A 26253-nucleotide genomic window follows, 5' to 3' on the forward strand; every position below is an offset into this window, starting at 1 on the left:
ACAGTCTAGACCAGGTGAAATATGTTAACACAATCCAATGAAAATGAAAGAAAACAATCCAGAGTTTTGAGTGTTTTTTTACACTTGTAATAAACTGGAAAAAGTATTTCAATTAAGTAAACAACCATATGCCACGAAAAAAGTCACTCTCATCATCCAGCATACTAAAGCCCTTACATAACTCTAGATAAATTTTAATAAACAGTAGAAACTAGTATACCATTCATTAGAAACCGCAAAATATTTTTTTTAAGAAAAGTGTCAAGTACTCAAAGAAAGCTCAAGAAGCCAAAATCTCAGAATCCACACATCCTGGTATTACCTAATTTTCAATTAACTACCCAGACATTTAATCATCATCAACTTTTTGCGATTACAGACAATTCAATGCATCTATTTTAAAAGACTATGAAGGACTTTACATTAACCTTTATATTCTACTCAGCAAGGTGTCTGTACTCCAAATAAGCTCTCATGTTCCAGGAAAGAAATACAAACTCATGATATGCCTGTGATCACTGATGGCCTGTTTATGTAATTCTAGTCCACTAAATGTAATACATAGAATATGCTCTTGATTATGTAAAGAAACTAGTATTTCTTGATGAGATACTCTAATTCTCTTCTCCAATGGTTACAATTTTTTAAAGGTATGCAAAGAAGTGAGTATCACTCCCATGAAAGACAAAAAAAAAGTCTAATTCTGTTCCAAAATTAACTTAGTCTCATGTCTCATGTATTTCTATTAAGTCTTTCAAGAATTCCAGAGAATCTTTTCATAGCTCCATTTCTGGAAAGTAAAATCAGTATAGAAGTAATTTGGGAACTTGAAAATGGCATTCTTTTTTTTTTTCAGCAGATGCCAAATTTTTGACCGACATGGCTCCCACAATTACTTTGTTACCATCAGTCCAGTCAGTTAACAGGTTGTAGGAAAAGATTCGTTTTTGCAGACACTGCTAAGCTGTTTAAAGAGAAGAGAGAGAGATTAATTTAGTGATCACAAAATGCACAAATATTTAAAATATTTTGAACACTTTTGTTGGATTATATCAGAGGTGTGGCTACATTTTTTTTTAACAAATGTGGACTTTTTAGGTAAGTCAAGGAAGTACAGAAACAGTAAGTCAAGATGATAGAAATGGTAGGTCAATATGTGTTAGTTCAATTAATGTATGAATTCCTGCCACCATCAGAAGACAAATATTAAAAAGCTACTTCTTTAGTCCAGTTCTGTATAATTTTACCATTGAGGCACAATTAGGGGAAAGAAAAACACCAAAAAGGTCCCCCAATACTAAATTGTTTTTAACCATTACAATAAATAAAGCCAAATCTGAAAATTTCAAAAACAATCCACTTTATATTCCAGAAATCTCCTTTATCCAAATATTAATCATTCAAAACACAATTTTCTAAAAATAGTAAGACAACAGTTTCATATTAATCATAACTTTTAATTAACAAGTAGTGAATAGGACACTTAATTATTTACTACATACTGAAATAAACACATCTGTTGTAAATTCAAAAACTCAAACATTTACAGTAAAATGTGCTTACACATAAATTTATTTAAAGCCCCTGTTAAATAGGTCCTAAATACATGCAATTACCGTGTAAAAACAAGACCATGAGTTGATGTAAAAAATGACAAAATCACTAAGTCACCAAAACTAGAAAAAAAAATAATGAAATGGAAACTAAGAAAAGACAGTTAAAAAACATAAGGAACCTAACAAAGCAGCTTTAAAAATAGGTCATACTAATCTTTCCATTTTCAAAAGTTCTTAATCAAGTAATTCCAAAACTGCCATTTATAAAATGACAATCTAAAAATCTACACTTAGAATTTCAAAACATCTCAATTCAGAAAGTTTTGACTACTGTTTCTTCCCAGCCCCAAACTTCAAATAATGCAGGAAAAGCACTGACATTAGGAAGAAAATATTCCAAGGGAATGATATAATTTTTAGAAAAACGAACTTACTGCTTCCAGAACCTTTTGATTAAGACCCACAGTCAGCATTAACAACAATCATTTTTCCTATTTTCATCCATTATTTTCCAATGTCATGTTAGAGATGAATAAATTCTTTGAGCCCATAACTGAAAGATCAACAAACCTGGTTTTATTATGACACCATATTTTTGTCGTTGGTACTGCACAAAATTATATACAAAGAAATATATACAAAATGTTCAAGTATTAGTTAAATTTCAATTCAAGGCTTCTGTTTCAAAAAGCTACATTTAACATATTTCATAAAGACAGCACAAATTAGTCATTTCAAATAATTTTCCAACTACTTTTGGTTTATATATATATGTATATATATTATTCAGTAGGCACTAAAAATCCATGCAGCTGCATTGTGAGGGGCTTGCTCCTGCCCTTAGGTATAAGCAGGTTCATCACTCCAGGTTGTGAGTTTAGCTACTACCCATTCATGCTCAAGTGCAGTAGATGATTTTACAGAATATGCTGTGATGCACTGGAAACCAGAGACCAATTTAGGTCTCAAATCTAGCAACAAATCATTTACATTGTGCAAGAACAAGGATTCCATTTTCATAACCAAATAACAACAAAATAAAAACATTTCATAATATAACTTACATCTTTGGACTGCTGGAAAATACTTTTTAATTATGAACATTTTAAAAACAAAAGACAGCAGAAGCCCTGATATTACCTCTTTTTCCTCATTTCTTATACTACCTTTTAAAATAAAGCAGGAAATGTGGCCAGCAGCTGGTCCCGTCTCTTCTGCCCCAACAGCTGTATCCACTTTAGCACAAAGAAAAACAAGGATGCTAAATACGTATATACTTTATCAAACAGTGACGTTTCACAAAGAATTTAATACTTCTTACACCGAAAGACACCATAACTGAATTTATACAACTGGACAATACATAATGAAGTATTTCAGGGGAAGAACACGTCCCATCTTTGGAAAAGTAGCATCAACCAGGACATTTAAGTGGCCAGAACCACTCAGTTTCAAAAATTACTTTTAAATAGGACAAATACTCTTGAAATATAAAGATTCTTTGTGAAGCCTCACTTTACATGTTTTCATTCACATTTCACAACCTTCAATATCTAATCATACATACATAAATTTAACCTAAAATTGTAATACAACATAAAGTAAGTGTTTTCAACAATTTATTCATGATCAGTGATAGGGTAAATCACTGTGCTGGTCCTCAAGGAAACATTTCATTAACCATTCTTAGTCTTTCCCCAGTTAACTAAAACACAGGAAGGAATCTTATATGCATGTTAATTTCCAACTTCTCTAATGGAGAGATATTAAAATGTTACTTTCAGTAGGCTGAATTTCTGTATCTTCTACTGAAAACCTAAAAGGCATTCTTGAATATTTAAAAGATTTCTGTCATCTCCAGCAAAATAACTATTACATATGTGCATGCCCCAAATACTTATTTGTCAACCTCTGAAAAGTTGCATTAAAATTGGAATTCCAATTTGCACCTTGTACAACTCGGAACTTCCATTCAACTTCACCTGTTTCACTGTCTCCAAACTGTATCTCTATAAGCAGGTTTCAGTGTACAGTTGGAACCGATGTCATCCAAGGCCATGTCCACACTGGGGACAGAAGAGCTAGGTACACGCAAGTCTGAACAAGGGGACACATTAACAGCTATTTCAACCAGAAGAAGCATCTTAAATACATTATTGACCAGCACAAGTCTGTTTCCAGGGTGGACAGGGCCCAAATTAGATTCCCCTCCCACCTTCCAAAAAAGAAAAAACAAAAAGATCACACACACACAAATTGAGATGTTGCCCATTAAAGTAGACTAAGCAGCAGAGCATGAGCGTTACGTGAAGAGATGGATCCTTACCAGGTTGTGAGGCGGGAACGACTGTTCTGTAACCCCTACAACGGAGCCTGGCAGGAAGGAAATCACCTAAAAAAGAAACTGTCAGAGAGATTTAATAGTCACAGGTTATCATTAGGAGTTGGTTACAGTGTCACATTCATGCTTTTAGCTAAACACTTAAAGACTCAATATTACTTTTTTTCCTCCTCTGAAATGTGTCCAGTGAAGATGTCCCACTAAGGTGTTTTACATGGAGTAAGGGAGTTGAAAGGGGTAAACGCGGATAAAGAGCAGATTACTTGACCCTACATTTTAAGAGACGACGACGCCTTCCGAGCGCACGCCGAGCAGAACTCCACCGACACCTTATCCTTGTCCACATGAAGACACACTCCTCCCGCTGAGTCGTCCTCTTCCAGCACGTCCTGCTGCTGCTTTCCCACGGGCAACGCGTAGTCGTGGTCACCGGCGGGCGAGTCTCTGAAGAGCGAGGTGGTCAGCCGCAGTCCCACGCCGCTCAGCCGGCTCAGCAAGCGAGCCAGTCCAGTCTCGTTGGCCAAGACGGCCCGTAGGTAGCGACTCTCCTCCTGCAGTGCCTGCACGCGTTTGCTCAGCTCCCGATTCTCGGCCCGCAGCTCCTGGTTCTCGGCTGCCAGACCGCGGACTCGACTCTCCAGCCCCATCACGTACTCCTTCTTCTTCAGCCGATTTAGACGGGCAGCGGCCGCCGCCGCCTTCCGGGGACTCTTTGTCGCCGCCTGGGTGTTGTCGTTGCCGCTGCCGCCACCACTGCCGCCGCCGCCTCCGCCTCCCGGGGACTTTCTCCGCCTCTTTTCGCCGCCGCCACTGTCACTGCTGCTGCTGCAGCCTCCGATACCGTTTAACAGCCTCTGCAGTAGGTCGGAGAAGCGCTGCATCTCAGCGGCCGCGGCCTCGTCGTCGTCGTCCCCTCTCCAAAGGCCGCCGCTATCCGAGCCTCCGCCGGACGAGGAGAGAGGCCCAGGCGAGCTGAGCCCGGGCTCCAGGTGCCAGTCCGGCTGCCGAGGGTCCAGGAGATCCGCCAGTTCCAGCCCTGACAGAAAGTCCATGTCCTCGGTCTCTTCCCCGGGGACGCTGGCAATCGCTTCTTCCTCCATCTCCTCGGGGGAGGGCGCGCGGACGGCCAGGCCGCCGCGGCTCCCCCGCCCGGCCTCCAGCTCGTCAGCGTCGCCGTGCGGCTGCTGGCGGCCGGGAGATCCGGCCGCCGCCGTCTCCTCCTCCGCCGCTGCCGACGCTGCCGCCACCGCCGCCCGAGTCACGTCCGGGGGCAGCGAGCAGGTCGCAGCCGGCGCCGGGCTCTCGCTGCGGGTGGGGGAGTCGCTGCCCGACGCTGCCAGCAGCTTGGTCAGGCTATGCCTCATGGGGCCCAGCGACGGGCCAGCGTAGGCCCCGGCCCCTCAGACTGGGCCTCGCGGGCCCCAAAGGCCCCGGCCCCAGCGCGGGCAGCCGGGGCGCCGGGCGAAATGAAATGGAAGGTAAATTTCAGTCGCCTGCCGCCTGGCTTGGCTGATGGACCCCCCGCACCGGTGCGGGGGCCAGGAACGGAAGATGGAAGCGGCGAGGCCCGGCGATGACTCGGCCGCGCCACCCAGACAACGGCCTGGACGGAAGTCGGTCCTCCTCCAACAGCCCCTCCCACCGCCTTTCGCGCGCCACCAGGCAGTGATATCGCGAGAGTTCAGGGTGCTTTGGAGTAGCAGTAATTCTGGTAATTTAGTGATGTCATAGTAACAGCGGCAAAATAAATAAATAAAACCCAGATTTTCACCCCCAAATCAATGTTACCCGATACCCAGACTCAAAACTTCAGCACTTTACAAGTAACATTTTCTTCTTATATGTAACTGTTCGTAAGCAATTATGTTGGTGCTGAATCATTCCCAAATTGCAGACAGAACGCCCCACCCTGCATATTCGTTTCGTATCTCTAAAAATACATTCTCTTTCGTAATCATAATGCAGGTATCAATTCCTGAGAAGAGTGCCATTCATTTACTAATATTATTAATACTCGGGACATATTCAGATGTCCTCAGTTTCAAAATAATCTTTTCTAGCAGATACTTGCTTCCGAGCTCAGATTCAAGCAGTCACTTATTGTATTTGGTTGTTTTAGGGTTTTATTTATTTTTTCCATTTCCACTTCTCAAACTACAACTGTTCCCTTCACACTCTACTTTTTCTTAACATTGGCTTTTTGAAGAGACGAGGTCAGTTATCTTGAACATTCTGGATGTGTCTTTTCATGTGTTATTCCTCTGGCCCCTCAAGGGATTTGAGATTTGAAACAGTATTTAATTACGCTATAATCCAGTGAAACAAAGCAATTCAAGTTTTCTTTAAAAATAAGACCAATGAAAGCATAGATGAAATAACCAGGTAAAGAATTCCAGCGGTGGAAAAGATTAATATTGAAGTAGTATGGATTCAATATCTTACATAGTTACCCAAGTTGAACTAAAAACAGATTAGGCTTCCTGGTAGTACAAATAAAAAAAGAGAAAACAAACTTTCCTTACTTTGTTCATAAATAAGGTGTGTATGAATTCTTTAATCACTTATCTACTTAATAGCTCTTACAGGTCTCTATGGGAGTCAATATTGTGGCAGTCTCAACAATAGCTGCTTTTATAGGACTGTTTTTTTTTTAACTAGGAATTACTTTAATCATTTTTATTACAAAAATTTCCGAGACACTAAAACTTCACAACAATTCAGAGGGGTTTTCAGGGTTTTCAGGAGTTGGGGATCCTAAGTACTAGGAAGAAATGTTGGTATCCTGCTTCATTACGGATGGGTGGCATAGGTCATTAATGGGACACTTCTGGCGGCTAAGCCAATACCAAAACCCAGTGGAATGGTATTTCCTTCTAGAGTTAGTTTTCCTTCCTGCTGGCTCCCCTATGCCACAGAAACACCACTGTATAAAGCCGGAGCAACTAGCCGAGGCTCCAGTCTTCCTGTTGAGCAGGAAAGGGAAGGTCACTCCTGAGTCTCCATGCTTTCCTCTTCCTCTCCCTGAGATGGTTCTTCTGTGTTCTCCTCTTCGTCTCCTTCATTCTTCCCTGGTGGCTTCTCATCAGTCTTTTCTGAAACAGTCATATCACTCCGTCCCAAATAGATATTTCAGAAGCAAGACAGCTGGCATCACCCTCCTGGCTGAAGATCTCCCTAAAGGCCCCATGTGAAAGGATTCAGACCAGAGTCCGAGCTGTGTAGCACACCATGTCCTGCTGCTCCAGGCTCACGAATGAGTGCACCCTAAAGTTTCCACTCTCACAGGGATCAGTGATATCCACTGAACCTGGAGGGAACAGTCCTGCAGCCAGAATCTGCAAGCAGTGCCTGTTGGCCACATTTAGGGCCAAAGGCTGTCTGGTAGGGTTATTCATCACAGCACGGTGCCCAAGTAGACCAAGGATCCAGGGCGTGAGGGGCTCAAAGCCAGGAAAACGAATCCTCAAGTCCTTCAGCAGTCTGGTGAGAACTTTAACAATGGACGGAGAAGCATTTTCCTCAAACCAGAGGGCGTGTTGGATGCTAAGGCACTCTGCAATATCTTGATATACAAATGGAGTTCTGGGTCCAGTTTTAGGAGATTGGGAGGTACTGTTGTAATGAGAATCTTCACTGTAGCATCAGAAAAACTGATTTCAAAGCCAGTTTCATTGCTCAGCATGGTCAAAACTTTTGAAGGATCCTGTGCTTTCCACAACTTTGTTCCCCAGGGCAGCAACAGCTTCCAATGTCAGCAGGAACTTCAGTATCACCACCAGGTCAACCACATTGTATCCTGTAGTCATTGTTTCCTTTTTATAAGATCTGTCAGACTTCTTCAATTTGCACTTCAAATGTCCCTGGAGCCACAATCAAATTGCCAACCACATTGTTTATTTTCGTTACCAGAGAAAGGATAGAGGCCTGTTTGGGCAGAATTGGGAGCAAGGTCCTGATTCCTCATCAACAAAGCTTCACTGAAGGAATTTTTATCAGGGGCTGCCTTGATTCCAGGGAAAGCCATTTCACACAAATAGAAATCAAATGGGGTATGTGGCACAAAGGGCCTGAACCCTCCGCCCAGGCCGCCTCAGGAACCAAAGCTCCCATCGCAATCATAGCCTCTGTCACCCCTTCCCTGTCGCTCCCCCTCTTCATGGAGGAACGACACAGGACCCTGCGTTGTTCTTTTGTCTGCTCGGCCCTCCCCGGGTTTGCTGCTGGTTCTTCCCGGGTTGGCTGCCGTCCCTTCCACCTCCGTGGAAGGGCGGTTCCCCCTGGCCACTTTCCTCACTTCCGCAGGGGAGCGGCACACCGCCGGCCGGCTCTCTTGGGGGCTGCACAGGTGTTCCTTCAGATAGATGTTCCCCTTAGATGTTCCTGGTGCATGCCGTCTCTTTCCTCCTTTATAGTCCTCCTCCGCCAATCCCAACTCGGCTGCCCACACGCCAAGTATGCTGCTCTCCTCCAATCAGGAGCAGGATCAGCTCCTGGAGGTCAGCACTCAAGTTAGCAAGAGGCAGCTGCGTAGAAGCTGTTTTCTCCTCTCCCAGCGCCATATTGTGGGAGAGCAGATGCATAGAATAAATCTTAATTCCAGTAACTCAGTCCAGTCCGGGTTGCTCCCCACACTTCCCAACATTTTTGGTCAGATATCCACAATCGTCCCCAGTACCTCGGTCCCCCTACCTCATGGTGCCCTTAGCACCAAACAATAGGACTGTTTCTTGGAGAGACAGAAAACAGGTTCCAGAAAAGCTGGGTACTGATATACCCCAAATATCCAGTGATATGTCTGGCACAATGTAGACTTCAATAAACATTTGTTTAATAAATGAATAATAAAGGTCTACAGTTTTGACTGAAGGAACAGCACTAAAGCTCAAGGGAACTAATGCAATTATGCAAAGGGCAAAAATGAGTATGACCTGATATTTAGAAGAATATAGAGAAGGTTTTCTTGTCCTTCTTGACTTTCCCTTCACGAAAGACTTTGCTAAAGTAGAACAGCAAACAAGACGTGATGATAAGCACTCCGGTCTGCTTTGAGTACAAGTTTTTTATGTGGATGTTAATTCCATCTGATTTTCTCCTGAGGCAAAACTTAATATTATAGATTTATTTAATATACTTTTTCTTACACTAAAAAACCCTTGTTTGGATACACATGGCTTAAGACCCTCCAGTATTCATTGCTTTTCCAAGGCCACTAGCAGGGAGCTGGATCAGAACTGGCACGCATATTGATGCCAATGTCACAGGGCGTGGCTTTTGCCTGCTACACCACAACCCAGCTTCAGGGAGGGAAGTTTTTTAAAGGTAGCCTCAGAAGAGAGAAAAACAGCTGAGGCCGGAGTAAGCCTCTTGGAAAACTGTTCTTCCTCCTCTTTATCCTTCCTCCCTTTGCTCTTCCTTATCCTCCTCACTCTTGCCTTCTTCATAACTCTTCCATTTTTATGTTGATAATGACCATTACATTCAAATAACACAAAGAAATGATTATTACAGAGAGAGAGAGACAGAGAGAAAGGTCTTCCTTTTGCCATTGGTTCACCCTCCAATGGCCGCCGCGGCCAGCGCGCTGTGGCTGGCGCATCGCGCTAATCCGAAGGCAGGAGCTAGGTGCTTTTCCTGGTCTCCCATGTGGGTGCAGGGCCCAAGCACTTGGGCCATCCTCCACTGCACTCCCAGGCCACAGCAGAGAGCTGGCCTGGAAGAGGGGCAACCGGGACAGAATCCGGTGCCCCGACCAGGACTAGAACCCGGTGTGCAGGCACCACAAGGCGGAGGATTAGCCTATTGAGCCACGGCGCTGGGCCAAAGAAATGATTATAAAGATATTACCCATAATCTATTTCAAAACAACTAACATTACAATTTTGATATGTTTTCTCAAGAGCTTTTCTATGTACAGACATACATGGTTTTCTTTCATTTTTTGAATTTCTCTATTTGGGCATGAGTATATTAGAGATTTCTTTCATACAAATAATTAGAGATTGATGTTTTTAGCACATGTCTCTCTCTCTCTCTCCCTCCCTCTCCCTCTCCCTCTCCCTCTCTCTCTCTCCCCATCTCCTCTCCCTTTCTCTGTAACTCTTCCTTTCAAGTAAATAAACAAATCCTAAGAAAATGAAATGAAATCTTAGTAGAATGGAGAAAAAAATACTTGGGAAAGCAGAAAAACAATTCTTTCATAGAATAATCCATTCTGTCCCAAAGGAAGCAAGACCTCCAAAGCTCAGCTAAATGCATTTTTTCAGAACCAGGGACATCTGGCAATCTGGCATCCACCAATCTCCTCTCTCTCTCTCTCTCTCTCTCTCTGCCTCTCCTCTCTCTGTGTAACTCTTTCAAGTAAATAAATAAATCTTTAAAAAAAGTCTTATTTCCTAAACAATATTAATATTTTCCTGTTTCTTTGGTACTTCTTTGTTTTTATTTGACTAAGAGTTTTTTCCTTTCACAACACAAATAATTATTTATTTCATTTAGATCCAAATGGAACTCATCTGGTATAAAATGTGAGGTAGAAATATAACTTTTCGTGGCCTGCACTGTGGTGTTGCGGGTAAGGCCACCGCCTGTAGCACCGGCATCCCATATGGGCACTGGTTTGAGTCCTGGCTGCACCATTTCCAATCCAGCTCTCTGCTGTGGCCTGGGGAAAGCAGTAGAAGATGGCCCAAGTCCTTGGGCTCCTACACCCCCATGGGAGACCCAGAAGAAGTTTCTGGCTCCTGACTTCAGATCAGTGCAGCTCTCCTGCCGTTGCTGCCTCCTGGGGCAGATCGAAGACCTTTCCCTCTCTCTGCCTCTGCTTTTGCCTCTCTGTAACTGTGCCTTTCAAATAAATAAATGAATCTCTAAAAAAAACTTTTCAAAAAGTTATCTGCTGGGGCCGGTGCCAGCGCCGTGGCTCACTAGGTTAATCCTCCACCTGTGGCACCAGCATCCCATATGGGTGCTGAGTTCTAGTCCTAGTTGCTCCTCTTCTAGTCCAGCTCTCTGCTGTGGCCCAGGAGGGCAGTGGAGGATGGCCCAAGTGCTTGGGCCCTGTATGGGAGACCAGGAAGAATCACCTGGCTCCTGGCTTCGGATCAGCACAACTCCAGCCATAGTGGCCATTTGGGGAGTGAACCAATGGAAAGAAGACCTTTCTGTCTCTCTCTCTCTCACTGTCTGTAACTCTACCTGTCAAATAAATTAAAAAAAAAAAGTTATCTGCCTCAGAACAATTTATTGAACCATCCATTCTTGTCCCATTGATTTCTAGATTTATATGTCATATATTAAATTCTTACATACACTTGGACCATCTCTGATGATATCTATTGATCAGTCAAATTTCTGGAAATAAAATAATTCCACTTTTGTTATAGCATTAATTTTTAAAAATTAGTTATGTATTTAAATATTTGTATTTATTTATTTGAAAGGCAGAGCAACAGAGAGACAGAGAGAGATCTTCCATTTGCTGGTTTACTCCCTAAATGGCCACAACTGGAGCTGAGACAGGCTGAATCCAGGAACCAGGAACTACATCCAGATCTCCCACATGAGTAGCAGGAACTCAAGTACTTAAGCCACCATCTGCTGCCTTTCCAGGTGCCTTAGTAGGGAACTGGACCAGAAGCAGAGTAGCCAGGAATCCAACAGGCACTCCTTTGTGGGATGTCACAGTCAAGCATTGGCTTAACCAGCTACACCACAACAACCTCCCCCTCCCCCAATTTACTTATTTAAAAGGCAGTGAGAAAGAGAGGGAGAGAGACATTCTTTCCACTGGTTCATTCTTCAGATACCCACAAGAGAAGGGGCTGGACCAAGCCAAAGCTAGTAGTCAAGAATTCAATCCCACATGGGTAGCAGGGACCCAATTACTTGAGCCATCATTATTGCCTCAGAGTCTCCATTAGCAGGAAGCTGGAATCAGGAGCTGTAGCCAGAACTCAAACCCAGGCCCCTCCATATGGGAGAAAAATTCAATGTCTCCAAGAATGTGCAAGAACAAACCTCAAAAAAGCCATCATTTATTCAGTCATGCTACAAACTTACTTACCTCCACCCCCAGCCACCAGACACACAGGGTCACCTTTGAACTATATCTTATTTTTAACATTGTACATATAATAATGAAAAAGGTTGATAAGGTTCTCATTCAGCAGGCATTATAGTGATAGAAACAACAAATAAATAAGAAAATATTAACCAATAAAATGATTGAAAAAATGAATCTATAACTATTTTCAATTGGATGGTCAATGAACTATTTCCTGAGGAGATAAGATTTAAGTTGAAATGTGAATAATGTGTTCAGAAATAAAGACAAAATGGTTGAAGCAGCGTAGGCAAAAAGAAAGATCGAGAGGCTGGCCCTGTAGCATAGTGGGTAAAGCCACTGCCTGCAGCGCTGGCATCCCATATGGGTGCCAGTTCTAGTCCTGGCAGCTCCACTTCAGATCCAGCTCTCTGCTATGGCCTGGAAAAGTAGTAGAAGATGGCCCAAGTCCTTGGGCACCTGCACCCATGTGGGAGACCCAGAAGGAGCTCCAGGCTCCTGGCTTTGGATCAGCCCAGCTCTGGCCGTTTGGGGAGTAAACCAGCAAATGGAAGATCTCTCGATCTCTCTCTCTCTCTCTCTCTCTCTCTCTGCTTCTGCCTCTCTGAAACTCTGCCTTTCAAATAAATATATGAATCTTTAAAAATAAAATCAAATAAAATGTCTTGGTATAGTGCTATCTGCAACTTAATAAATTACATCTTTATAAATACACAAGCATTTCACTGGATCTGAAGAAAAATCCTGAAAGTTTCAAGCAAGAAAGTAACACAAAATGAAAATTAAGATGTCAAAGTCATTGATATTATTGATATTTTGTTTTCATTTCTCATGCTGAACCCTATTCCTCCCCATCAAATCCTAAATTCTTTAACTGTAAAAATTCCAAACACAGGTGAAGGATGTCAATTCACCCTTTATATACATGTGCATAAATTTTTCAGTTGGGGCACCAGGATAAAATGTTCAATAGTGTGGATATCTTGATAGATTAGAAGAAAAGGCCATCGAGCTGTGTTAGGAAGAGGATAGGAGTTGTTAGTGATTGAATGTGTCCCCACAAAATGATCTTCTGAAATCATAGTCCCCAGTACCTCAGAAACTTCTCTTATTTGGAAATCTGGTTTCTACAGAGATAATGAAGTTAAAATGAGTTATTAGGGTGAACTAATCCTACATGGCTGGGGTCTCTATAATACAAGGGAATCTAGACACAGACACAACAGAAAAGACAGCGTGAGAACACATTGGGAGCAGACATTTCTATGAGTAGAATGATGGATCTACAAGTAATGGAATGCCGAGAACTGCCAGCAAACACCAGAACCTAGAAGAGGCAAGGAACGATTCTCACCTAAAGCCAGCAGAACCAACCGGCCTGGTTGACACATTGATTTCTGACTTCCAGCATCTAGAACCCTGACAATAAGTTTCTGTTGTTTTAAGCGGCCTACTTTTTGATATTCTGTCATAACAGCCATAACAGTTGAGGGAGTTGAAGAGAGGCTGACTAAATATGTGCAGGATCCAGCTCAACTGCCAGAAACAAGCTATTCTATTCGGGTAGAAATGCAATACCAGACATTAACAATTTACAAAGTCCTTGGAAAAAGTGGAGGAGTGGCCTAAGGGCGGGTGATCCAGAGAGCCTCTGTACAACATTACCAAACAGGTCAGACAGGGAGTTGCTGTCTCGGTTCCAATTGAGAAAATGGTAAACTAGAAAACTAGAATGTTGTCTTCAAGAACACTCCATTTCACTTGGGACTGAGAGATCAGGAAAATCGCTGCTTCTGTCAGACTCCCAGTGTCAAATATTATCTATTGCTCCTTAACAAGTTCCGGAAAACTTAAAAAAAAATAAATATTGTTGTGGCTTAAAACAACAGTGGGTGTTTGTTATCTCTCACGTTTTCTATTAGCCAGAAATTTCTAGGTGGTTTGGTTAGGCAGTTCTGGCTGGGAATTCTCATGGGGTTGACTCGGAGCTTTGGCTTGGGTTGCAGCCATCTGAACTCTTGGCTGGGGTTAAATGATCCACATCCAAGGTGGCTCCCTCCCATATCTGACAGTTTGGTCCTGGGCTGAGGCTTCAGTTCCTCTCCCATGTGGGCTTCTCAACAGAACTGTGGGAGTATCTACATTACATGATAGCTATCTTTGCTGAGAGTGAATGATCCAAGAGATCAAGGAAAAAGCAGCAAAGCCTCTTAACTTAGCTTAAAGAGTCCCTTGTGTAGTTTTCTGTTGGTCAAATGAATTCAACTTTATTCAAAGTGGAAGAGGACTACAAAAGGATGTGAATACTAGGAGACAAGCATCATGAAGTACAACAGGGAAGTGGGAGGGCTAGCTACCACAATCTATAAAGCCAGTGAATAAACACTAGGATGCTGCTACAGAAAAGTTTAGTGTCTCCAAGAATGTCCTTGACAGCAACACTAGCCAAAGGAGGGAGAAAAGGACAACTGCTTCATTTACACTTTTCAAATGTAGCTGCGAAGAAGTCTCACAAATATGGCCTACTTTTTTGTTCCTTTTGTTTTGGCTTTTAGTAAAGTTTCTGCAAAACAAGAAATCACATAAAAATGGTCATTGAGATACAGCATGAGTACCATTCAGATCCTCCACAATGATCATGACACAGAAAGCAAATTTTCTCTCCAGACTGGAATCCATCTCTCCTCCAAGGAACCCTTTGATTTAGTAGAAATCATTTTTGGAGGCCCCAGGGACATAGGGATGCTCATTGTACTAGACTATCTTTGCTTTTAGGTCTTGCAGTTGACAGAACTAGACAACGTGCATTTTTTAAAAGACAAACTATGATAGGTTTAGGTTTTCTTTTTTTCCTTGAGAATCAGGAAGGATGGGAGGGAGGGAGAGAGGAGGGAGGGAGAGAGAGGGGGAGGGAGGGAGGGAAGGAGAGCGAGCGAGTGCTCCTACCCACTGGTTCACTTATCAAATGCCCACAATGGCCAAGATTACACCAAGGCCGAAGCTGGGAGCTGGGAATTCAGGGAATTCAATCCAGGTCTTCTGTGTCAGTGGCAGGGATCTAACTACTTGGGGCATCACTTGCTGACTCTCAGAGTCTGCAGTAGCAGAAGCTGGAAGCTGGCTCTGGGTCCTGAACCCAGGGACTCCAATATGGGACACACACATCCTAATTGGTGTCTTTTTTTTTTTTTTAAGATTTATTTATTTTACTTGAAAGTCAGAGTTACACAGAGAGAGAAGGAGAGGCAGAGAGAGAGAGAGAGAGAGAGAGAGAGGTCTTCCATCCGATGGTTCACTCCTCAATTGACCACAATGGCCGGAGCTGAGCTGATCTGAAGCCAAGAGCCAGGAGCTTCTTCCAGATCTCCCATGCAGGTGCAGGGGCCCAAGGACTTGGGCCATCTTCTACTGCTTTCCCAGGCCATAGCAGAGAGCTGGATCAGAAGTGGAGCAGCTGGGTCTCAAATTGGCACCCATTATAGGATGCTGGCACTGCAGGCGACACCTTTACCTGCTACACCACAGCACCAGCCCCAGTTGGTGTCTTTTTTTAAAAAAAGATTTATTTATGTATGTATTTATTTATCTGAAAGAATTATACAGAAAGAGGGAGAGACAGAGAAAGAGGTCTTTCATCTTCTGGTTCACTCCCTAAATGGCCACAATGGCCAGGTATGGGCCAGGCAGAAGCCAGGAGCCAGGAGCTTCCTCCAGGTCTCCTACCAATGGGTTCAGGGCCCCAAGCACTTGCGCCACCTTCTGCTGCTTTCCCAGAAGCATTTGCAGAGAGCTGGATCTGAAGTGGAGCAGCCAGGACTCACATTGAAGCCTATATGGGATGCTGGTGTTGCAGACAGCAGCTTACCTTACTGTGACACAGTGCCAGTCCCTCTAAATGTCTTAACCACTAGGCCAAACGTCTCTCACTGTCATGAGTTTAGACAGTTTTTCTCCATTTGAATTTAACACTAAATAATTTTTATTTAGCTATTTTAATATTTGCATTTAAATATTTAAAAATTTGTCTCTAGCAACATTACCATAACTAGTTTTGCTTGTCTGTCACTCACTATGTTTCAGCATAGTACACATATTACAACTAGCAATAGGACTAATTAGTGAAATTTACTAAGATTTCTTTACAGTCCTATGTATCCTTGGGATACATTCCCACTAAGGACATTCATTGAAAATACTGTTTTCTGGGGTCGGCACCGTGGCTCACTTGGTTAATCCTCCACCTGCAGCACCAGCATCCCATATGAGCGCCAGGTTCTAGTCTCGGTTGCTCCTCTTCCACTCCAGCTCTCTGCTGTGGCCCAGGAGGGCAGTGCAGGATGGCTCAAGTGCTTGGGCCCCTACACCTGCATGGGAGACCAGGAAGAAGCACCTGGCTCCTGGCTTCAGATCGTGGCGGCCATTTGGGGAGTGAACCAAGGGAAAGAAGACCTTTCTCTCTCTCTCTCTCTCCCTCTCTCTTTCTCACTGTCTAACTCTACTTGTCAAATAAAAAAAATATTGTTTTCTAAAATCTTTTGGAAAGGGACTGGTATTGTGGCATGGTAGGCTAAGCCTCCACCTGCGAAGCCAGCATCACATATGGGCACCAGTTTGTTGTCTGGCTGTTCCACCTCTGATCCAGCTTCCTGCTAATGGCCTGGGAAAGACAGCAGAGGATGGCCCAAGTGTTGGGCCCCTGCCACCTGTGGGAGACCATATGAAACTTCTAGCTCCTGGCTTTGGCCTGGATCAGCACTAGCCTTTGTAGCCCTCTGGGCAGTGAACCAGCAGATGGGAGTTCTCTCCCCCTCTCTCTCTCTCTGTAGCTCTTTTAAAATAAATAACTGTATATTTAAAAAACTAAATAAAATAAAATCACTTGGATAATTCTTTCCTCTGTACAGTTAAACTAATGTGAAATTCATACTATGTCCTGCATGGATTTCTTAATCACTGCAGGTTTTAGCTTCCCAGTTTCCCCTCCTCCAAGAGAATTCTTTTTAAGGTCACCAGGTAACTGACAGGATTTGAACCCAGGCAGTCTGTTGCCAACACACCCTTACATTCATTGCACTAATATCTTAGCTAGTTTGCAGATCATTCCCATTCATCTGAGTTTCCAAAAGGCCTGGTGACAGTTTGAGCAGGATAGTAGGTGGGGGAGGGGAGGAATTGAGTCAGATTATGAAGGCTCAGGCTTCCAACAGAGACTTAGGTAATATGGATGTGAGGATAATGGGATTAACTGGACTATAGAATCTCTTATTTGAGTCTATTGTGACTGCTTATTCTGCCACCCTGGATAGTACAGCTCCCGCAAAGGCCCTTTTGCTACCCGGGAATCAGCTGCTGTGAAGGCTTCCAAGCGACTGCACGCTCATGTTTTCCTCTCCTCTCGGACAATCCTTACACATTCTGTAGACTTTAGCTTCAATCCACTTCTAGGAAAAGATTTCCCTAACCTTTCCTTCAGTTGGTGGACCCTGCTATAGGCTCTCATATCATCCCATTCCTCAGCTTTCTTCTCACCCAGTAAAATGCAAATTATGAGTAAATTCTCTGCCTTGCTCACACTATATTTAGCACATAACAAAATGTCTGGCCAACAACAGACTCTTAGTGTTAGCATGGTGTGCTAAATGAATTATTAGGATTGAGAGATCAGAATGCCTTGGTTTGCCCTGCATCTATCATCTTATGTTCATCTGTTAGTGTGAAACTAGAAACCAAAAACCAAATATCTTGACTTTATGAAAAAATAAGCTCTATAAAATCTAAAATCTATACAAATATGTGAGAATGAGAGAAGCTAACACAATCAAATCTTTAAACTTAGGGGAGAAATCCTAATCATTGGATGCACTCTTCAGAGTGGGAAAAGATACTGTCATTAGCCTTATGCTGTTAAACATTTGTGAAAGCAGCAGCTTCCGGCTGAATGGCCTGACCCAGATCTGTCACGCCATATTTGGCTTTATCTAAAATAAGTCTTGCCTACTCAGTGGAGAAAGAAAAATCTGCAGGCTTTTGAGTCACGCTGAAATAAGGCATACTGGGAAGTTAATCAGATATGTGGACGATTCTTTTATTCTTGGTTTTAATTTGATCCTTTGAAAAAATAATATGTTCACATGGTTCAAAAGTCATGATACAAAATGGTACACAATGAGAAGCTTCCTTCCCACTCTTGTTCCTGACCATTTCATTTGCTATATCCCCCCATACCACTACTAAACATGTTTTGAGTATTTTTTTACAGTTTTACTTATGAAGATGAAATAAATGTTTGCATTCTTATTCCCCCTTCACTTCTCTCCTGTACATAAAAGATAGTATTCTACAGATATTGTTTTATACCCTGTAGTGGTTTTATTTTTCATATGTATCCTGAGGATATTTCTATATCAATATACAGAACTTTCTTTTTTGTGTTGTTTTATAGTTGTCCTGTATTCCAAAGGACCATAGTTTATTTAACCCTTTCCTAATGATATGTAAGCTATTTCCAGTCTTTTACAAAGAATGATATAATGAAGAACTTTAAACAGGAAAAGGAAGCTTATTTTAGGCTATTATACATGAGAGTGGATTGAAACATTAAATGGGGATAGTCTGGGGTAGTGAAGGAAGGAGCTCCTTTGTAGAACTAGAAGTATTATGATCAGTTGAATATGTAGCGAATGACCAGGCAGATCTATTTCAAGGGAAAATTTCTCCTTGGATTAGTTTCTTCCAAGCAGGATAAAGACAAGGTTTTAGTGAGACCAGTATCTAGTAAGGGACCTCGCTGTAGAGTTCTGGGTCCTCAAGTTTAATAAGATGTATTTAGTGTTTATTAAATAATGTCCAGTTTTTCCTTAGGAAGAGAGGCAATCATTAATAAAGTCACTTCTCCAAACCCTTACAAGTGTTTTAAGAGGCCAAGATTTGTGATCAAAAATTAAAAAAAAAAAGATTGCCTGATGAAGCTCTAGTAATCTAAACAGATACAGTGCAGCAAACATTGTCAGTGGCCTATACAACATCCATCTGTCTTCAGCTGGACCAGCAGAGCTGTGCCTTAGTCAGGTAGCCACTTCTATGTAGCATAGATTGGCTTCATTCTCATTCCAGGAGTGAATCCTGATTGGTCAAAATCACGTGGCAACAGGCCTTATGAAGACGCTTGGCTGAGGTATTTACATATGACCCAATTTTGCCCAATGACACTGGAAGATGAATTGTCTAGAGGAGCTGGGTAGGCTTTGGAGAGAGCAATTAGAGTCATGGTCGTCTTTTACTTTATTCATGTGTCAAGGGGTGGTTTCTCAAAGGTCAGTACAGTTCTCCTGATCTTGCTATTTTCTGCTTCTTGGGACAAAAACCAGCCACAGCTACTTCACGGGTATCTGGGTCACTGTGGGCTGGGTAGAACAGCAGGCACCTGGGTTGGTACCCCTTCAAACAATGTTCTTTAAATAATTGTGTAATTTTAGTACAGAGGAGTTGTGGAGACACAGATTTTCTATTCATACTTTGCTTACTAAAAAAAAAAAATTTGCCTTGAATTCACTCCCACTATCTGAAGCAGAGTGATTATTCTGAAAACAACAGTTAGTTTACTTTTCCTCTAGATCTCCTCTTTCCAGATTCTTTCACAATGTTTTGCAACCAGAGAAGGTCCTTTGAGGCACCCTAAAAGGCTTACAATTTAGGTAACCCAAGGGATCACACTTACCATTACCCAGTACAACTCATGCATTATTTAACTTTAGAATCTTTATTCTGCTGACTACTAAGCTACTGGGCTACTGCTTGTGGATATTGTAGGAAAATTCACTGCTCAGAAAGGTGTTTTATTTCATTTTTTAAATTTCTCCTTAAAGGTAGTAGTTTGGAGGGAATCAATTTACATTTTGTCGATTTGTTCCAGTGATAACCATCACTTCACAGGGCAACAGCATCTGATCTGGTTGTTCATCCTCTAATGTGGCTCTGGGTCACAGGGTACACACAAGATGATCACTGAGAGTGGAATTCAAAGTGCCATAGAGGGGCGGGCATTTGGTTAAGACGCTGGTTTGGACACCTGCATCCCATTGTTCTGCAGTTTTCTGCTAACGTGCATGCTGGGAGGCAGCAAACAATGGATCAGATACTTAGGTCCCTGCCACATGCACAAGGAGGACTATATTGAGTTCCTGGCTCCCAGCTTTGGCCTGGTTCATCCCCAGCAGTTGCAAGCATTTGGAAAGTAAATCAGCAGATGGAAGATTTTTGACTCTCTCTGCCTTTCTAACAAAAAATTAAAATAATTTTTAAAATATTCTTTTGAAAAATTCCACGGAGTACAGAAGAAAAAAAAACAGTGCCTTTTAGTGGCTGCTTGGATGGTTGTTTGTACAGTGGGAAAAAGCATGAGTTTTAGAGTCAGAAATCAGGTCTAATTGGTAGTGCCCAGCATAAAATGAAAGTTTGGGGCCTACTGGCTGAAAAAATTAAGAATTAATTGGGGCCAGTACTGTGGCATAGCAGGTAAAGCCACTACCTGCAGTGCAGACATCCCATATGGGTGCCTGTTTGAGTCCTGGCTGCTATGGCCTCTCTGCTATGGCCTGGAAAAGCAGCAGAAGATGGCCCAAGTCCTTGGGACCCTGCACCTATGTGGGAGACCTGGGAGAAGCTGCTGGCTCCTGGCTTCTGATTGGAGAAGCACCGGCAGACGCAGCTATTTGGGGAGTGAACCAGCGGATGGAAGACTTCTCTCTCTCTCTCTCTCTCTCTCTCTCTCTCTCTCTGCTGCTCTGTAAATTTGCCTTTCAAATAAATAAATAAATCCTTTAAAAATAAAGAATTAATTACAGCAACAGGGCTCTGTGGGGGCTTTGTGTAGGTGGCACACCCATGTATTCCACTCTTCTACATGGCCTTGGGTTCAAATCAGTCATACTCTCGAGTCATTTTCCCTTGGAAAGTTGGTATGATAGTGAAGTAAAAAGCATTTGACATATGATGGGTGCATGTTCATTTTACTTTCTTAGTCTAAGTTGTGGACTCTTTTCTTTGGTTCTCTAGGGTATCCATCTATGACCTATTCTCATTTCCCACTTTCCTTTTAAAATACTTCAAAGGGAAATATAAAATAGCCCATCTCTGGTCATTTAGCATCTATAAAACAGAAATTTTATATGGTCAGCCTCATAAAAACTCCTTAGTGTGACTTTTAAGAGCTCCATCCACAGAGTCAGGCAACTCAGCCCCTTCCCTTGCACCCATGTTTTAGGGGACAAGTGTTCCTGTCCATACCCTGTGCATTCCCTAGCCCTCCACATGCACCCTTCCTTCCATAATGAAGAGTTTCCAGGTTAGGGTCCCTTCTAAATCATAGTCCAGTACCCAACAGGATTCCTTATGCAATTAGTCCTCACTCTGCTTCCACAAGCTTTCACCAGTGGTGGTGGGAACCTTTTTTCTGCCAAGGGTCATTTGGATATTTAAATTGAATTTCGTGTTCTGCCCATGGTTGCCTTGGCAAGGCCAGACCAGGTGATTTCCCAGGGCCTTATACTGCCCCAGTGACCAGTTGGGGCAGCACTTTGGGGTGGGTGAGCAGAGGTTGGTGCTTGTGCAGGTGTGTTTATGAGAGGATCCCTTGCATGCCATTGCATATATATGCATGAACTCTTGCAGAGTTCCCAAAACCTAGGTGGGAAGAAGAGAGGGACTGGGTTTATGATCGCCCTTTGCATGTTTGCCTCTCCCAACTCTCTTCCCTCTCCAAAAATAGAGGGGGCTAGCCTGACTTTCAAGGTCTTCTGTGTGTGGGCCTCAACCTACTATTCCAGTTTGATCTTCTTTGACACTCTTCACTTTCTCCCAACAAATTATGATTTCCCCAAGTAATCTAGGCATTTTTTTAAAAAGCCTTCTATATGATGTTTCTCAAATCCTTCTTTTCTCCATCTGATAAAATTTGACTAGTTCTTTAAGATCCAGCTTGTATATCAACTAATATGTTAGTCATCCCTGGGAATCTTATCCCCAGTCCCAATACTAACTCTCAGGTAGATTTGTGTGTGTGTGTGTGTGTGTGTGTGTGAGAGAGAGAGAGAGAGAGAGAGAGAGAGAGGATCCTCTGTGACTTGACAACATCCTTCATAATATTTCATAGTTTTTTATTGCTTTTTTTTTTTTTTTTTGCCTCTAGACTAGACTGTTGGGGGAGAAGTGCATACTAGGGCAGGAAACATGCTTCTTCCTTTATGCTTTTTTTTTTTTTTTTTTTTTTTTGACAGGCAGAGTTAGACAGTTAGAGAGACAGAGAGATAGAGAGAAAGGTCTTCCTTCCGTTGTTTCACTCCCCAAATGGCCACTACAGCCAGCGCTGCGCCGAAGCCAGGAGCCAGGTGCGTCCTCCTGGTCTCCCATGCGGGTGCAGGGGCCCAAGCCCTTGGGCCATCCTCCACTGCCCTCCCGGGCCACAGCAGAGAGCTGGACTGGAAGAGGCTCAACTGGGACTAGAACCCAGCCAAGTGAGCCATGGCGTTGGCCCCACTTTATGCTTTTTTTTTTTTTTTTTTTTTGACAGGCAGAGTTAGTGAGAGAGAGAGAAAGAAAGGTCTTCCTTTTCCATTGGTTCACCCCCCAAATGGCCACTACCGCCAGCACGCTGTGGCCGGTGCGCTGTGCTGATCTGAAGCCAGGAGCCAGGTGCTTCCTTCTGGTCTCCCATGCGGGTGCGGGCCCCAAGCACTTGGGCCATCCTCCACTGCACTCCTGGGCCACAGCAGAGAGCTGGACTGGAAGAGACCGGAACAGATTCTGGCACCCTCATCGGGACTAGAACCCGGGGTGCCAGTGCCACAGGCAGAGGATTAACCAAGTGAGTCTCAGCGACAGCCCCTTTATGCTTATTCTTAGCATCTACCCCAGTGCCTGGCGTTCAGTAGTGATAATTATCCTTCAGTGTGATATAGTCATCAAAATTCCAGCTCACCTAATAGCCAAGTGGTCTTAAATGAATTACTGAAATAGTTTCACCTTCTTTGAAATAAGAATGGATGTAATTACCTTCTTAAATAGCCCTAAAGATTAAATAAAAATAACTCACCTAAATTTCTCCAGTACAGGGACAAGTGGTATGGGTTCCACAAAGAATAACCATGATTAACTTCTATATTCTGATTCTTGGTAAGCTGTAGAAGGAAGTAAGTGGGCCTTTTAAACCAGCAATATGGGTGCTATTTTGATAAGAAAAATTTGTACTTAACAGTATCATTTTAATAGAAATATGAGAAAATAGTTTTAAAACATGCTTGAACTGAGGTAACATTTGCTTGGAAATGGTTTATTAAAAAGGCACTAACTTTTAGTAAATCCAATTTGTTATATTAGTCTTGATACTCTTGTCATCAGATGGGTGAGAAAAATACTACATCTATTTTGAGAGACACTCATATGTTTATATATCAATAACTAAATACAGAGAAATAGGGAAACAAAAAGTGTCTATCTTTAAGAACTTTAATAAATAATATATAATAACTATTGCTTTTATAACTTCCTATAAAAATGCTCTTAAGCATAAGCAAATGAGGGTCTTCAAAAAGTTCATGAAAAGTTTATATTGTTAAGAAAACTATTTCAAAAAATTTTTGCATCAAAATAAACATGTTTTGAAATTCCATTTTTTTATCACTTCTCAACGTTTTGGCTAAGATCAAGCATAAATTCCATTTTCTGTGACCTTTGTGAAGTACCTTCAGACATGTTCAACTTAGACTTTTTAAGCAAAAAGTTTTACATGAAAATATGGTAATAAAACCAATCAATATGAATTATTATATGAAATGCACCCGGTTTGCTATGACTTGTTACTCCACATTGGAACCTTTGGTCTAGCACTATATTGTTCAGTATTAAATGAAACTACTGACATTTGCATTACTGTGCATCTAAATCTTGTCTTTATGGAGAAAACCAGGGAAATGGAATGTGATCTAAGCCTGCAGAAAAAATAAACATTGGTTGATTTGCTTGAATTTTACTATTCATACAGAATGATTATAACAAAATCGGCCTACTTTAGTAAAAAACTTAATAATCTTAATTTTGTTCAAGATAATGCAAAATAAAATTACTCTTTTTTTTTTCCTGTGAAGCATCCGTTCTATTATTATGCTGTTATCTGCTTGCTTGCAATCTTAACTGTGGAAGACTATTGCCTCACTCATCTAAGAAGATTAATTGTGCTAACTTTTCCACCATGTCCTATCTCGTTGCACATTTTAGACTCCGTATAATCATAGACAATGATAATTTAAAATCTTAGGCTGTACCAAGATCTCTGAGGTTGAGAATGAATAAGTAATAGGGTGGATGAGATGCTGATAAGAAATTTAAGATTTCAAAGGCACAGAAGGAAATCTTGTATATTCTAGATGGTAGAACAGAAAATTGTTAGCTTTACAATAGCAACAACAACATCATAGTAAAGAAGCTTTTCTTTGAGTTGCCTTTTGTGCTTAAAAGTATAACAAATGGCATATCATATATACTCTTTTCATAAGACTAAGGCACACATATCTGAATTCTCAATCGGAGGCTAGAGAAAGCAGAAGCTTCCTCATGGAGAGAGATGACGGAGTTTGGCATTGAGTTCTCTCTCCTTGCTTAAAAGATCCAAGCTGTGCTTTTTGAAGGCTTCTGACTGCAGCCTGAGTTCTTCATAGGCCTTCTGGATCCCTTCCACCCGGCGCTGAAGTTCCCGGACTCTCAAATTGCTGTTCACCGCCACTGCCTCCTGCTCAAACCGCTCCAGCGCATGCCTCCTGGCCACATCGGCAGTCTCCAACCTCTCCTCAAGCAGGCGAATCTCCGCCTGCTTGTTCTGAAGCACTTTGCCTCTCTCCATGGACAGCTGCAGCAGCTCCTCCTTCTCGCTAGCCGTGGTCTGCAGCCTGGCCTGCAGCTCCTGGCTCAGGATGCTGTGCTTCTCCTCGGCCTTGGCCATCTGCTCCAAGGCCTGCTGGTGCTGCTGCTTGAGGCTTCGCAGCTCACTGCGCAGCTGCTCTGTCTCCTTGGCATGGGCGCGCGCCTGCTGGCTCTGTAGCTCCAGCAGCTCCTTCTCCCGGGCCTGTGCCTGACGGGCATCCTGAACACACCTCTGTTTCAGAGACTCCACCTGCTTGGTGAGATCCGTGCTCTGGGCCGTGAGCTGCAACACTTTGGCCTCCTTGTCCCTCAGAGCCTGGCTGAAGAGGCTGCTGTTCTCCAGCCTCAGTTTCTCGTTCTCCTCTTTGAGCTTGATGTTCTGATTCTTGTGCTCATCCTTGAAGCGGATCATCATCTCGTGGTTGGTCGCCAGGGTCATAAAGCGCTCCTCCAGCTTCCGGGCGTGCTGGCGCTGAGCCTTCAGCTTCTCCGCCTCCTGCTCCCTCTCCTCCTCCAGCTCCTTGTTGAGCAGCTCCAGGATCTGACAGCGCTCCAGGGCCTTATCCGACCTCCGCTTCAGGATGCAGATGAGCTGGGACTGCTCCTGAATGCGGGAGCAAAGCATCGCCTTCTCGCTCTTCTCCTCCTCGGACAGGTCCCGGAGATTCGCCAAGGCTTCCCTCAGACCGTCCAGTTCCTTAAAATCCATCTCGTCTTCCTGGTTTCTCAATTTTCCACTTTCCTGATCTAAGAGCTCTTCGGGGGGTGGGGTGTCCATCCTGAGAGCCTGCTCTTCCTGTGGCATAGGCGCCCTCCTCCACACCCACAGCTGCCCACACAGTCTTTCCCCCACGGATTTCAAAACCCGCTGGGGGTTGCTAAGGACTCTCCAGCCGTTGGTTTTTCCAGTAAGGAGCCCTGTGATTGGTACACAGGCCTTCAGACTGTTGTGAAGTAACAGGGGAATTTGAGAGCCAATCTACTCAGGTTACACTTGCCTTTTTAACCAATGACAGCTTCCAGCTCATAGCCCAGTCTGGCGTGAATGGCACAGACGCGAACCCCACTCAATTTTCAACCAGCATCACGGAGAAACCTGACTCCATCTATTTCTGAAAGAAGTAAACAAATCAAGCGGGCCGTGACAAATTCCTGCTCATTCTCCCACTTTGTCACGAGGATAAGTGCTGTCTGTGGAAACAAATATGTGTACTCTATGAATACAAAGTAGCACAGGTGCTCTGAGGGCCAGGACCCTAAACACTGCCAGCCTGCACCTGTAGTGTTTGGCACAGCTCTGTCCTGATATTTAAGCATAAAAACAGCAAACCTCGGGACTGACGCTGTGGTGTAGTAGGCTGAGCCTCAACCAGAATCCCATA

General features: G+C 43.0%; 2 protein-coding genes and 1 pseudogene across 4 annotated transcripts; all 3 read right to left on the reverse strand.

Annotated features, from left to right (window-relative positions):
* Positions 1-64: 64 nt before the first annotated feature.
* On the reverse strand, positions 65-5485 carry CREBZF (CREB/ATF bZIP transcription factor). 3 transcript variants are annotated; one of them, XM_089332211.1, is made up of 5 exons: positions 4171-5485; positions 3883-3960; positions 2723-2791; positions 1991-2109; positions 65-964 (listed from the first exon to the last, which is right to left on the reverse strand). In XM_089332211.1, the coding sequence occupies exons 1-2, from the start codon at positions 5259-5261 to the stop codon at positions 3945-3947; spliced, it is 1107 nt and encodes a 368-aa protein (XP_089188337.1). In that variant the 5' UTR covers positions 5262-5485; the 3' UTR covers positions 65-964; positions 1991-2109; positions 2723-2791; positions 3883-3944. The 3 variants fall into 3 exon arrangements, with proteins under 3 accessions (XP_089188337.1, XP_089188344.1, XP_089188330.1); XM_089332218.1 differs by having other exon boundaries at positions 4057-5485; XM_089332204.1 differs by having other exon boundaries at positions 1991-2791.
* A 1260-nt stretch (positions 5486-6745) lies between these two features.
* Positions 6746-8067, reverse strand: LOC100339694 (interleukin enhancer-binding factor 2 homolog pseudogene; annotated as a pseudogene).
* A 15202-nt stretch (positions 8068-23269) lies between these two features.
* On the reverse strand, positions 23270-25842 carry CCDC89 (coiled-coil domain containing 89). The gene has a single exon (XM_070076273.2). The coding sequence runs from the start codon at positions 25674-25676 to the stop codon at positions 24564-24566; it is 1113 nt and encodes a 370-aa protein (XP_069932374.2). The 5' UTR covers positions 25677-25842; the 3' UTR covers positions 23270-24563.
* Positions 25843-26253: the final 411 nt, after the last annotated feature.

This window comes from Oryctolagus cuniculus, chromosome 1 (assembly GCF_051225735.1).
Source record: "Oryctolagus cuniculus isolate XC-2025 breed Fujian yellow rabbit chromosome 1, ASM5122573v1, whole genome shotgun sequence".
NCBI lineage: Eukaryota > Metazoa > Chordata > Mammalia > Lagomorpha > Leporidae > Oryctolagus > Oryctolagus cuniculus.